Source organism: Castor canadensis, chromosome 4, assembly GCF_047511655.1.
Source record: "Castor canadensis chromosome 4, mCasCan1.hap1v2, whole genome shotgun sequence".
Classification (NCBI taxonomy): Eukaryota; Metazoa; Chordata; class Mammalia; order Rodentia; family Castoridae; genus Castor; species Castor canadensis.
The window spans coordinates 155,197,163-155,210,417 of record NC_133389.1 but is presented as its reverse complement, the minus strand read 5'-3'; the positions used below and the strand labels follow the sequence as shown (position 1 = coordinate 155,210,417).

General features: G+C 37.8%; 1 protein-coding gene across 8 annotated transcripts in view; it reads right to left on the bottom strand.

Annotated features, from left to right (window-relative positions):
• Positions 1-13,255, bottom strand: part of Pard3b (par-3 family cell polarity regulator beta) — a 977,771-nt gene that overhangs the window by 89,533 nt on the left and 874,983 nt on the right. For all 8 annotated transcript variants that reach the window (XM_074071526.1, XM_074071528.1, XM_074071527.1 and 5 more), the window contains one exon: positions 12,473-12,608. In XM_074071526.1, coding sequence (XP_073927627.1) covers positions 12,473-12,608 — 136 coding nt within the window. The remainder of the gene's footprint in view (positions 1-12,472; positions 12,609-13,255) is intronic.

Sequence of the window (13,255 nt, the reverse complement as noted above, 5' to 3'; positions counted from 1 at the left end):
GTTGCATTGATAAACAGATATATTTCAGAAAAGCAATCTCTGTGCAACTTATTCTATTCTTCAGATAGTGTTTATTCAGTTTTTATTTTAAAATGTCCTTTGAGTACCTTGTGTAAAACAAGTACCATATGAGTTCTAAATAAAATGGTAAATAGCAAGGCAAGTAACTTATAGTCTGGAGTTTTTCAGTCTTAAAATCCTGACGCATAGGAAAACTTATGGGCTATAACAGAGCATGTGTATGTGTGTGTGTATGTGCACACATACATTGGGTACAAAATAAAAACCTCTCCATCTAATCCCTGTATTTACTACTGAACATGTCCTCTGAAACATTCTATTCTATACAACATCATTTAGAAATGAGGGGGTGGAGGGGAGAGGGAGGGGGTGGAGTGGGTAGTAAGGGAGGGGGTGGGGGCAGGGGGGAGAAATGACCCAAGCCTTGTATGCACATATGAATAATAAAACAATAAAAAATAAATAAATAAAAAATAAAACCCCTTCACATGTCCATAAAAAAAAAAAAACCCTTAACAGCATCTTTTCATGTCTATTCTGATCATTCATATAGCTTCTTTTGTAAAATAAAAAAAAAAAGAAATGACAGTAGTGATCAACTAACTGATTTTATGATCATCTAATAAGCTCTGACACACAGTTTGAAAAACTACCCTCTAGGGCCAGCCTTGGTCACTAATTAGGACAGATGAGATGCACAAATGCTCAAATACTCAAAATGAGAGGCTGGACTTAAAGAAAAGCATTATTATGGGATATATACTAACAGCTACTTTATATTTGTTTTGAAATTACAAAGGGCAATTGCTTAGATGCAGTAGCTTAGTTGGAGGCAGACTGCCCTAAATGCAGACAAAATGAAAGCCAAGCACACAAGGGAAAACTTCACAGGGATAAAAGCAAATCTATCTTATTAGTTCTTGGTTAGTCTCTTTTTTCTATGCATTGACTTATCAATTTCTTCCTATATAACTACTCCTAAATATCCCATTATATTTGAAATTATGTTTCCTATCTGCTTTTCCCACCAGACACGAACTCCTCATTCACTTCTGAATCCTCAGAGCCAAGTAAATTTCTGGTATAGAGTTGTCATTGAATTAAGGCCTAAGAACTTAATAAATGAATGCATAACTAAGCACTATACTTTGAAGTTTTGTTCACCAGTCCTGGGGCTAGAAGGACAGAACATAAGTGAAAATGAGTTTATTCTTTTCCTTAACTGACTCTAGCACATGAAGAGGTCTTCTTATTTTAGAGATAAAATCTTCAAAAAGGCTAGAAAACTCTTAAGAATTTCTAAATGGGAAAGGTACCTAACTTTTTGATAATTGCATTTATGAATCAAGTAAAGAGAAATGCTGAATACTTAAAACAAAATGTCAGTTTTCCCCTATTTGCTTGTCATTATCCCCCCACCTCCATCACCATATATCTAGGGATTAGGTTTTCTAATCTTACTTACCTGTACCTATATGTAGCAAAAAGAAAGTTATACACTTTCTGAACTTGGGAACTCTCAAAATAATTCTACAACTACATGTAACCTCAAGCTTCTAACTTCCATAGCATTTTTCCCAATCACCATTTTAAGAACTGTTTTAAAAGATTTCTTCCTGGCATCATTCAGGTTAATTGTGAGACCACGATTTCCTCCTCTGGAATGTGAGTCTCTGATTTCCTACTAACCACACACATACACAGAACAGTGCTGCTGAAGGACAGACTGACTTTAAACCTGGAAAATTACTGTAAAGAGAATTGCATGGAAAATAGGAAGCATGGTCCACACTAAATAAATGAAGGGGAAAAAAAACTAGCTTATAGATATAAGAAATTAAAATTAAAATAGATTTGCTACTCAGAAGCAATCTGGGACTCTGGCAATTAGTGATGATGGAAAAATAAAACTGAAAAATGGAGGTGTCTCCACATGGTTTGGGGATAAGCATTATTTTAGAGCAGGCCAGAAGGTTCATTAGAGAAAAAGACACCCTGTTATGAAGGGGAATGTCTTTCTTATACAACATTTCTTACTGTTTCTTTGAAGGGGGAACTTCAAAACATTAATATTATTATACACACACCCCAATCAGGTTTTCCTTCCTTATAGGTAATTGTTGATGATGCAATTATTGAGCTCAATGTACATTTTTTATGCATGCACAAATTGCTAAGCATTCGCTGAGTGAATAAATCCACAAAGGAACTGACAACTACAAAAAATGTATTTCCCTCATGCCCTGCTTTGCTTTGGTGCCTGTCAGTGAGAGCTGTCACTGATAGAGCTAACTCATTCGAAGAAAGCTTCATGGAGGTAAAACCCAAGTACTTTCACCAAAGTCTTATCGTTAAAGTAGAAAAGAAACTGTTTTTCAATGGTTTATAATAATAACAACAACTTTATATCCTTTCTTCTCAGATCATTTACTTGAGTTAATGGAAAGCTCTCCTGTTGGCCTACCTAAAATTCACAGGTATCAACTTTTGTACCTTCTTGTAAACATGCTGAAAATTAGCATTCTAATTTCTAGGCTCAAATCAAACACAGAGAAATTGATGAAATGCCTAGGAGTACTGGAGAGTTGTAGATTCAGGTATGTGACATAGTTTTATTCAAAGGTGGTCATTCTTCTTGTGGAGAATAGGAATTCCAATACTGTGATAGTGATTACTATCATTTTAGGATTTTCTTTGACTCAAGTCCATTCGACAGGACAACTTTCTGTGGATGTTCTTTCCCACACAATAACACCAAATGAGTTACTACTTAATAAGAATCAAATGATGTTAAATTTCAGCATGACTCAGAGTCAAAAATTTCCTTAAAGTGAAAGAACAAGATGGCTGCCCTAGTGACCTGATTGGCTTATAGTTAGGAACCTATTCAAAGAGATGACATGGGCTACAGGATGTAAACACAAACATGGCTTACGTGGAGTTTTCATTATTGTCAAGGTTAAGTGTACGAATATCAGTTAAATGGATTTTCATATCTTCTCTTTCAAACATCTTCATTTTAAAATTTAGTACCCAAAGTATACTTTAAGACTTTTAAACTCTGCTAAAATAAAACATATCCATCTGATTTTAAACAGCTTTGAGAACTGTTTAGGAAATCTGGAATTCATAGGCGTTTCTGCTATGGTTTCTCCTGTATTACATAAAATAGTCATTTCTCCCATTGCAGTAGAAGAAAAGAATGTTATTATTGTAGAAGCTGGAATTTTGGGTTTTACCCATGATCCAACATAAACGGTTGTGGTTTGGGGGGAACTAAACTTATTCTAAACTCGACATCCTGAGCTGGAATTAATTTCTCATTAGAAGTAAAAATGGTTCTTTTTTTTTTTTTCCACTCTAACGTAAGTATACCATAGGTTTTTTGGATATATTATGGAAAAAGAGTGTCGTCTGAGCTTTTTTTTTTTTTTTTTGCTATTTAGGTTTGAATTTCAGCCAGAGATGGCTAACTTATTTGATTACAATATAAAAAGAATGATTTCATTTAGACTTTAAAAGAGAACTGATGAAGCAACACCAAACTTAGGTTTTGGTTCAATACTATTGGGTTCAAAACAAATTAAGTGATAATTAGAAAGTAGTTCACCAGAGGAAGAAAATAGTTTTTGTAGCGTTTATATACGAATACTTGAGAATATAAGAATATAGGAGATTCCTTTTTTTTCAAGCATCTTACAGAATAAAGAATCTATACAACTGCCAGGGGACTGCTCCTCTTCTTTTTTCACTGGCAGTTAGCAGATTTGAAAATCAGCTTTGCTAATGATTGTGTGATCATGGAGCAAGGTCTTACAATCTTAGTTTTCTCATCTATAAAAGAAGATTAAAGTATGGAACTTTATATAAGGTAGAGTCCGCAGTGAAAAAACAATGCCATTTTTATTAATAATCTGAGAGTAGTATAACGGAGTAAATAATTTATATGTATTCTCTTTGCATTCTACCCTCCCTCTTATTTAAGCCTTTAACTGAAACCTGGTATTTCTCTGCTTCAGGGTTTTTGTAGAGCTGAAAGCAGAACTGCTTGAAGTCAACTTTCTTCTGGTCTTTGATTTTAGCATAAGCTAATTAAAGAGATTAGGTGTGCTCCCAGGGTCAAGGATAAAAGTAGTGGGCTTTGGAAGGAAAAGTATGTGTGTGGGAGAGAGGGAACTAGATATTGACCTTTTGACCAATGGAATTTGCTGAAAGTGCCTGGCAACCAAGCTGACAGTCACCACCTGAAGTGACCATGGGCATTTCAGTGGTAACCAGCGTGAGCACAACTGGACGGCCTCCCATAATGCAGTGTGTGCAGTACATGTCCTAGGACTCTGGAATAACAGAGGTTAGAGAAAGTCCAATAAAGACCAAAACAGGATGATTATCCAGCTAACAGAACGAATTACTTCTAACCATTTAAAAACATTTATTGACTACCTGCCACATGCCAGATACCATTCTAAGTGCTTTACATGTAATCATGTACATATTACCATACTTACATGAGACAGTACCATTGTCCAACTATTAAAGGAGACAGAGGTAAATAATTACCTGGTTAATAAGTGCTACAGACTGGATGTGAACTGTCCTACTTCAGAGTCTGTGATCTCACATAATATGCTAAAATGCTTTCCATATCTGTTAAATTTTAAATGAATAGTTGTCAAACTATCTTAGATATCTCTGTGTTAGAAAGATAAGAGGAGAGGACAGGAGTAGCTTAGGGTAGCTGCCTCCAGAGCAGATAGTCAGGCTTGGCTAATGAGGAGTCACAACTGGTGCCATCAGCCGCACATGGCAGATTCAGAAACCAAGGCATCCTTTGGAGGAAGTGAGGACCACTTTGTTGGAGGAATCAGTGCCATTCTTAGGATTGGGTTATTTCTCACAGGAATCTGGTCAGACCGGGAGATGCACTTAGGCTCTGTACATAAAAAGAGAAGTAATAGAGAAACCACAGGCTGGTGGAGGAGCAACAAGGCATCAGGAATAGACCTAGCAGTCCAGTTCTAGAAGAAGATACTGTTAGCCCCTCTCCTGATCTCTCCTCCTAGACTTTCTCTCCAAACTTTATGGGTCAAGTTCTTTGTCTTGCAAAGTATGGCTGAAAAGATCTGCACTGAGAAAACAGTAATTTTGTCAGAGATAGGGGAGAGAGGTACTGTGGTCACTGGAACACTTTGAAGGAAAGAGTGGGCTGAAATGCAGCGCTATCATGGAGCAATTGAGGGTCAGGGAGCTGGGGAGACACACCTAATGACTGGCATATGGCAAGGGCCTAGAGAATGTACCAAAAGTGTGTCTAGGAAAGAAGGAAGAAAGGAATGTCCTTCTTCTTCCCTGGTTCAGCTGGTTCCTGATCTGAGGTAACTGCCCTGTGATCAGCACAAGGTTATTGGATTTAGTGGGTTTTTGTAGGCAGGTTTGGGACCCTAACAACCAATAATTTTTTTTTTCCTGTGGAAAAATTCATCCCTAGCTCTAAATTGCCAACTTCTAAATGGGTTTCTGAAGCACGATTTATTTCTATGTTGGGGATTGCCTGTAAACATGTTGTCTCCTCCTTTCAAAATGATTGATGCTATGTTTAAAAGCTGGAGATTCACTCATATGTTGTATAGCCCAGCACTTCTTGTACATAGTTTATATATCAACATGTTCCTATAAAAGCAACATTGAAATATAAAATGACTAAAGCCACCATCACCAACAAAATCTTTAATTTATTTTGTCTTCTTCTTTCCTCAGTTTTTCAGTACTTCCTGAAATCTAGGTGACAAATTTTACCTCTTCAAGTGGCAGTGATCTTTTAACAATATCACATTTAATCAAGCTTCAGGCCTTTCTAAAACCCACTTAATTCATGGACACAGTGGTTTTTCTTCTCTTCTTTTTTTCTACCGTGGCACGGCTTGCTTTCCTCAGTTCAACAGTTCTAGGAGCTCAGGGGAAATGTGGATCTGCTGAGGAAGTCAACCATAGAGAGGGAATTGTCCATGGATCCCCAGGTAGCTCATACCCCAAGAAAGGAGTGGTTACTGTATGGAAAGAGCTGCAAAGGTAGTAGTACTATTGAGAGATGGTGGAACCTTTGAGAGGCAGGGACTAGTGGGAGGTCCGCAGGTCACTGGTGTGGGGGGGTGTATCTGAAATGGATGGTAGGAATTTAGTTCTTTCCTCTTCTCTTTTGCTTCTTAGTCATAGTATAAGAAATTTTTGCTCTGTCACTCACTCCCCACCATGATGTGCTGCTTTGCCACAGGCCCAAAACAAGAGGCCAATTGATTTTGTACTGAAACTACCAAAACTGTGAGCCAAAATAACCCATTTCTCCTTAAAAGTTAATTATCTCAGGTTTTTGTTATGGTGACAAAAAGCTGAAACAGGAGCCAAGCTGTGGATTCTTCTGTATATGTAGTTAATGGCTTTTTTATTTAATCCCATCTCTTTTTTCTAGCTTCTTAAAGAAAAGAATATGTGCTTGTCACAAAGGAATAAAGATATAACAGGGCAAATCTACCAAAAGAAAGAGAACACCTTTAGTTCTTTCAAAGAACTCTATTGTTTTTGAAGAACTCTAATTCAGGGGATGAATTCCTAGATTTGAGGTGAACCAAAATGTCACTTGCCCATGAAATTAAAAAGCCACAGTTCTGTTAATTTCTCATGAATAACTTAGTGAAATCACCTATGTTCCTGGGATAGTTCAAAGATACTGGATCAATAGACAAAAATAATTTTTCTTTCTCCTTTTGACTTACAAAGAAAAGTAGATCTGTTCTTCTTAATTATAAATAGGAACACACATTTTTATTTCCTTAAAAATGCAAGAAGATGACAAAGTTTAGATCATTATTAGAATGGAAAGTTGGAGTAAATCACTCTCAATCCTGTGTAACATCCACTTTACTTCCTTCTGTTAATAGCACCTTGATTTTCCTTTAGAAATACCCTTTACCTATACTTGTAGATAGAATTTGGGTGGATGTGGCTCTATTTTCCATTCCTGGGGTAGCCTTGTGGCCCTGTTCTAGCTTAATTCTAGTACTGGGTCTTTATGGCATGCCATGAAGGTTGGTTCAGAAGTGTACCTATGACCCAGGCTGAGTCAATCAGGTCATTGAGCATCTCACTAAGTATTAGTTCTAGGACTTATCCTGAATCTACTGAGAATAAGACTATCTATTCCCACAGAGTTGTTGGATTGGAGTTACTGATGGTTGGCTTGCTACCAAGTGGGGGATTCCCCCTGAGAATTGTGCCTGCAGAGAGAATAGTGAGCCTGAGACATGGAGAAATGGCCTGCCTGGAGGAGCTAGATCCAGCTTTGCCTGAAGTCCAACATGTGTATAGACTTCCTTTATACAAGCCAACAAAATTTCCTTTTCTGCTTAGCTATTTGAGTTAGGATTTGGTTCTTTGCAATATAAGAACCAGTTGATGAATCAGAATTGTTCATCAGTGTCCTTAGTTTTTATTAGTTGCTTTTAAGGAACAGGCATGGAAAATGCATATAAGTCTCAGTCACAGTGTTGGACCATTGACAACAGGAGCTCACACTCTTAACGCCTTGTGTTTAGAAAATAGCTTGGATGGTTTTTGTACTTGCTTGGCTGTTGTACATCCATCTTAAATCTCTTAAGTTGTTTTGCATGATCTCAGCATCTTGTTCTCTCTTTCCCCTGAGTGTACCGGATTCATCTTTCATCATGCATATCAGTTGCCAAGCACGCTCCTTTAAGTTGGCTCCTAGACCACCTTCATAGCAAGATGAACAAACCCTTCAAAATGTTTTCATTTATTCAGCCGGCCATCTCTTCATTGCCGCCATGGTGTACCTTCAGCCAACCTCCTCTGCCAGAAAGATGCGGCACCATGTTTCTTCTGACAGTGGAGACAGTGTACCATGCTTGTTTAGGATGGTTTAACTCCCATTTTTTTCCCCACATATAAATAAACTTGTCTTCTCTTTCCATCCAAGTGTCTACAAACCCCTTCTATAGGTAAACAGTCTTCTCAGTTAGACAAAAAGTTAAAAAGAGGGGAGGGGAGAAAGTAACAACACATGTTACATAGCTCTTGAAAAAGACAACAATAAAAGTGCTTCTAGTTTTAGAGAACATCAAAGCCATCCCATTTTCAAAATTACTTACAGGATATTCATGCTGCTATTAAATAAGCAGGTAATCTTTATCTGCTAATAAAAAAGCAGCCTGTTTCCAGAGGACTGTGGCATTCTTCACAAGTTTTACAGAAAATAAAAAATACCAGCAGATAACAGGTATCATGTTTTCTTTTGGCAAATATTAACACTTCACAGCTAGCATATCTTGCTTACTTAATTGGGCCTATAAAAACTCACCAGGCCGTTTCAATTGGAGCCATTGAAATTCTCTCGACCTGTTCTTTACAGTTTTCAGAGCCTGGATGGGAAAACAGCTACAAAACAGACTGGCTGAAAAGATTTTTTAAAGTATCCAGTTCTTATTTATGAACCTTATATCTAATCAAATTCATTTATTTTGAAACAAATGAGGTGAATAAATCAGGAGGTTTTTTTTGAAAATTAAAAAAAAAATGCAACACCAACTTGAGAGAAAAAAAACAAAATATATCAGCTGAGTCAAGCCCCAAATTATGTCTATAGCTTTTCCAGCACTTTCTATCGGACTGCCAACCCTGCCTCCAGCAGAATTAATTGCTCTTTCTGAGTTTATAGGAGCTTGTACCTCTCTGTAGTATAGAATTTGTTGCATATGCTACTGTTTTTATGATGGTTTGGCTTAGATGGCTGTATTACTGACTAGAGTATGAGTTCCTCCAAAGTACAGATAATGTCATATTCTTATTACCAGCATTTGGCCTACACTAAGATTAGGCAAATACATTTATTAAAATTGAATAGGAGACACAGAGAAAAGAGAAGAGAAATGAAAAGAGAAGAAAGAAGTGGTGAGAGAAGCCTTAGGTTCTAGCCACTGAGAAGGTGTAATACTGGGGGAGAATGACAAACAAGATGGCCTGAGAAGAGCTAGATAGTCCAGAGAAGGCCAAAGAAAGAATGCCAGTCCCACTGAGAAAAATCCTTTAAAAATAGTCATAGGCCCTAATAGTCTTTCCAGTGATTACTTGGTTATTTTGGCCTTGAAGTCTTTTGTGGGTGAACATGCTTTAATTTTTTTCTGACCTATTTTTAAAATAGTTTAAGAGCCAGGCCCATCCCCCCAGCATTACCTGCTAAATAATAAAAATAAATAAATAAAATAGTTTAATTATACAGTTGGGCATCCATACCTGTGAGTACCACACCCATGGATTCAACCAGGTGATGAAAAGTGTCTGGAAAAAGTACATCTGTACTGAGTATGTAAAGACTTTTTCTTGTTATCATTTCCTAAATTACACAGTGTAACAACTATTTACATAGCAGTTACATTGTATTAGATATCACAAGTAATCTGGAGATGACTTAAAGTACATGGAATGATGTGTAGGTTATATGCAAATGCTTGGGCACTGCAGAGTTTTGTATCCCCAGGGGATCCTGGAACCAACTCCTGTCATAGCAGGACAGAACTATGGTTGTCAGGTAAGTTGTCTTCCTAATTTCCCTCCCAAAAGCTCAGAAGTTTTCTGGAAGAGTGAGGCATCCTGATCTGAGGTACAAGACATGGAGAAGTCTAACTAAGTCCATGAACGTATTTCTGATGACGATGGTGGAGATGACTGCCTTGATATTACTGAACTGATAGGAATCAATATGCTACTTCTATAATTTGAGTCAGAATCTTTGTTGACCACCTAGAGAAGCACCTTGGGGGCTCTTGGCTGTACCCCTGTCCTTCACACCCAGATGATTTGGTTTTAACAAGCACCTCTGTAATGCTGAGAACCAGCCTCATTTAGAAACAGCAATCTCATGAAAGGTGCATTGTTGGGTCTGACTGATGGGCAGGAATGAAATGTTAACTTTCTAAACTGCTTTCCTTGATCTCTCCAAAAGTAGTAAGACAATGGTATAATTTCTCAGGCCTCCACTAGACAAAAGGTACCAGTGTTTTTCCTTGGCATGGGGAAAGGAGAGGAAAGGATGCTGAGATTTTGTTCCCAGGTTTGGAGTATCTCAGGCGATCACAAAGAACACTCATCTTTTATGACAGTACAGTTCCCTTTGGGAAACTTTAGACCCCAATTGTCTGGGAAACATAAAATCAGTCACATTTGGCAAAGCTCAACACATTGGAGCATGGGAAACACAAATTAAAATAGAGATACTTCTTCATTCATTAGATTGTTTGGTTACATGTTGGCTTGGCATAAAAACAGAATCATTTAAAAAAAGGGAGTACCCAAGAGATTTGTTATCTTGCTGAGGCTTGGTGAGGATCAGAGGAAACTTTCAGTCTCTGAGGGTTAAACATCTTCATTCTCTTAGTTTGAATTAAGGCAATCATACAAAAATAAGGTCAAAACAACCAGGATAGCTTAATCTAAAATTAATTGTCTTGTTTTGCTCATGGGGACTCATAGTGGTTTTGACATGAACAGTTTTCAATGATTGGACATGGTGTTCTGTTTTGGTGATAGTGTAAATAACTTGATTTTATTACTGGTGTGTTTTGTTGAGGGAACCAAGTCTTACCTAACGAGTCACTCACAGCTCTTCTCAAAGGCAGTAAATCGATCTCGATCAAGTTTGAATTGTTATCTAATCTGTTATTCTGTGGAAATCTTTTTTTTCTGTGACTGAGGATCTAAGAGAAAAGCTGCCCCATCACTGTAAATGTCATTCTGTTTAATTCTAACATGTGTAATAAAACCAATAAACAGCTGCTGCTTTCTGATGTATAGTTTCAAGATTCCTGTCTCCAAAGAGCCTGCTGCCACTTGGTTTGCATTCACCCATCTTCACCATGCACTTCTGTCAGTGTTTTAAACCACATTCTATGAAGAGGAACTTCCTGGGCTGAGGAGTTTCAGTTGCTCTGTGCAACAGTGGTGGATCCTGAAACTGAATTTCAAACCATGTGGCATGCATGACCTGTCACAGTGTAGATGAGAAAATTGGAGGGAATCAGCTATGCTCTCTCCATTCTGACCTTGACAGCAGTAATATGAGTGTTATACCCAGACAAGAAAACTCTCTTTGTATAGGTTTGCCTTTCAAAAGAGCTGGTGTCTTTAGTGGGTACTAGGGATAAGAGAGTTCCTTACCTGGTTCTCAAAACAGCACTAATAAGTGTAGGAGAAGGCAGCAATCATCAAAGAGGGTATGAGAATGAATCACAGTGAGCATACTACTATGACTACCCTCAGTTCTGCTCTGATAACAATAGTGACAAGAGCTCACATTTATTGAGCAACAGCTGTGTTAGGTACTGTTCTAAGTGTTTGACAGGTCCATGTAATCCAACTTGAAGCCTCCTCTTCTCTGCATTTTTTTGGATACTCAAGAGTTAAGTGCATTTTGTAGGTACTGATTTATCTTCCTGTAAAAGACCTGGAAATGAATTGTGCTACCCGGAGAAAACCCAGGGAGTATCCCCTTAGTAGTTGGGATATTCTTTTCTGTTCCCTGAATGTTGAAGGATTTGGTAAAACATATCTTCTAATACAAAAACTTCCCTTATCCCAAAATGAAGCCACCTTAGTATACTTGGAAGATCAGTGGAACATGAATTGCTCAGAGCTAATATATAAACAATTGATATCTCTGACAATAATCCTTCTGAAATTTACTTCTAATAGCCATTTTTAAAAGAGAGATGGCTCACATTACAAAAGTTATTAATTACATTACAAAAGTTGTTATTTAATGCTGGCCCCAGGGACTGAGGTCTAAGAGGAGGGCAAGAATTAAGGTTTGCTGGCTAGTGATAAAGATGCCCTGGTCCCCCCTTTTGTTTTTGGTGGTACTGGAATTTGGACTTAGGGTTTTGTACTTTCTAGGCAGGTGGCTCTACCACCTGGGTCACACAATTAGGCCCTCTTTTTTTTTTAAAGCCTCATTATTTAGTGTCAATAGCTTAAAATATTTGCTTTTTAAAATAACAACATTCTACAGAAGCAAATATCACCACAATTTTATTATTAATGTTACAGTTAATGAAGTAGATTTGTAAAGCAAGTTCAAGCACATCATGCTACATATTTTGTCCCTGTCCTCTTTAGAGTAGCTGACGTCTGCTCCCCCCAAAACTAGTCAGTATGCCACAGGAAGTAAGTAAGAGCAATTAGAATGAACATGTACATCAGGGAGGTTTGATTTATGTATACAACTTCTGTGGGAGAAGCTGGCTGTGGTTTTGGTAATGCTCATATCTATAAAACTCAAGAAACCTAAATGTAACCTGATATGCATAGAATATTCTTGACCATATTCTTCTGCTCTCAATTATTTCTGGAAAGAGGGACTCGTGATTGGAATCAGGCAGGGGCTTACCCAGTGAAGATCATAATCAGATGGTCTTGCTCTTCCTTCCTCTTCCTCATGTAAGGGGAACCCTTCCCTCCGAGCCTGGTAGTACTCCTTCCGCAGCTTCTGGATACGATCATTGCTTCCAACTGTGGGATGGCCACTGTAGCACATGAACAAACACAGTTACATAGTGTATATCCCTCTTGGAAGTCACTTTTTGATCTTCCTATTAAGGGGGCTGACATCCAAAATGGAGAGATTTGATTGTAATTCAAATATACTAGGACAATGGTGAGATCAGTGATAAAAATGAACAAAAATGGTCCTTATGTGCATGGCTTCAGCTTCAAGGGCCAACGCATCTGACTTGGGATAATAAATGCTTTTTGAATACGAAGGTAAGTAAGATAAAGTCCTGACCTTTTAGGACAGTTAGAAAGGCATCACTGTTTTCTTGCAGTCATACACACAGAGTTTGGTTAAATCTAAGTATGGGTATCTCTTTTCTCAAATAAGTGTTGCCTGCTTGGAATTAAGTTTCAGTTGTTTGATCTGAAGGTTGTAAGTAGTATGGGGTTGGCATGTGAGAGGGTCCATTTCAGTGAGACTCATCATTGAGGGTGGAGGGTGTCATAGTGTGATACAGGTCAGTATATGGGTACAATCAGGGCACAGGTAAGGAAAAAAGGTGAAAGCCATTCCAAAGAGTAAAAATTGAAAAGGTAGGGAAGGCTGGGTGACAGATGAATATGCCATCTTATTGCTTGTACAAGGTTCTCTTCTCTGTGCTTTACCTACTGCTTCCTC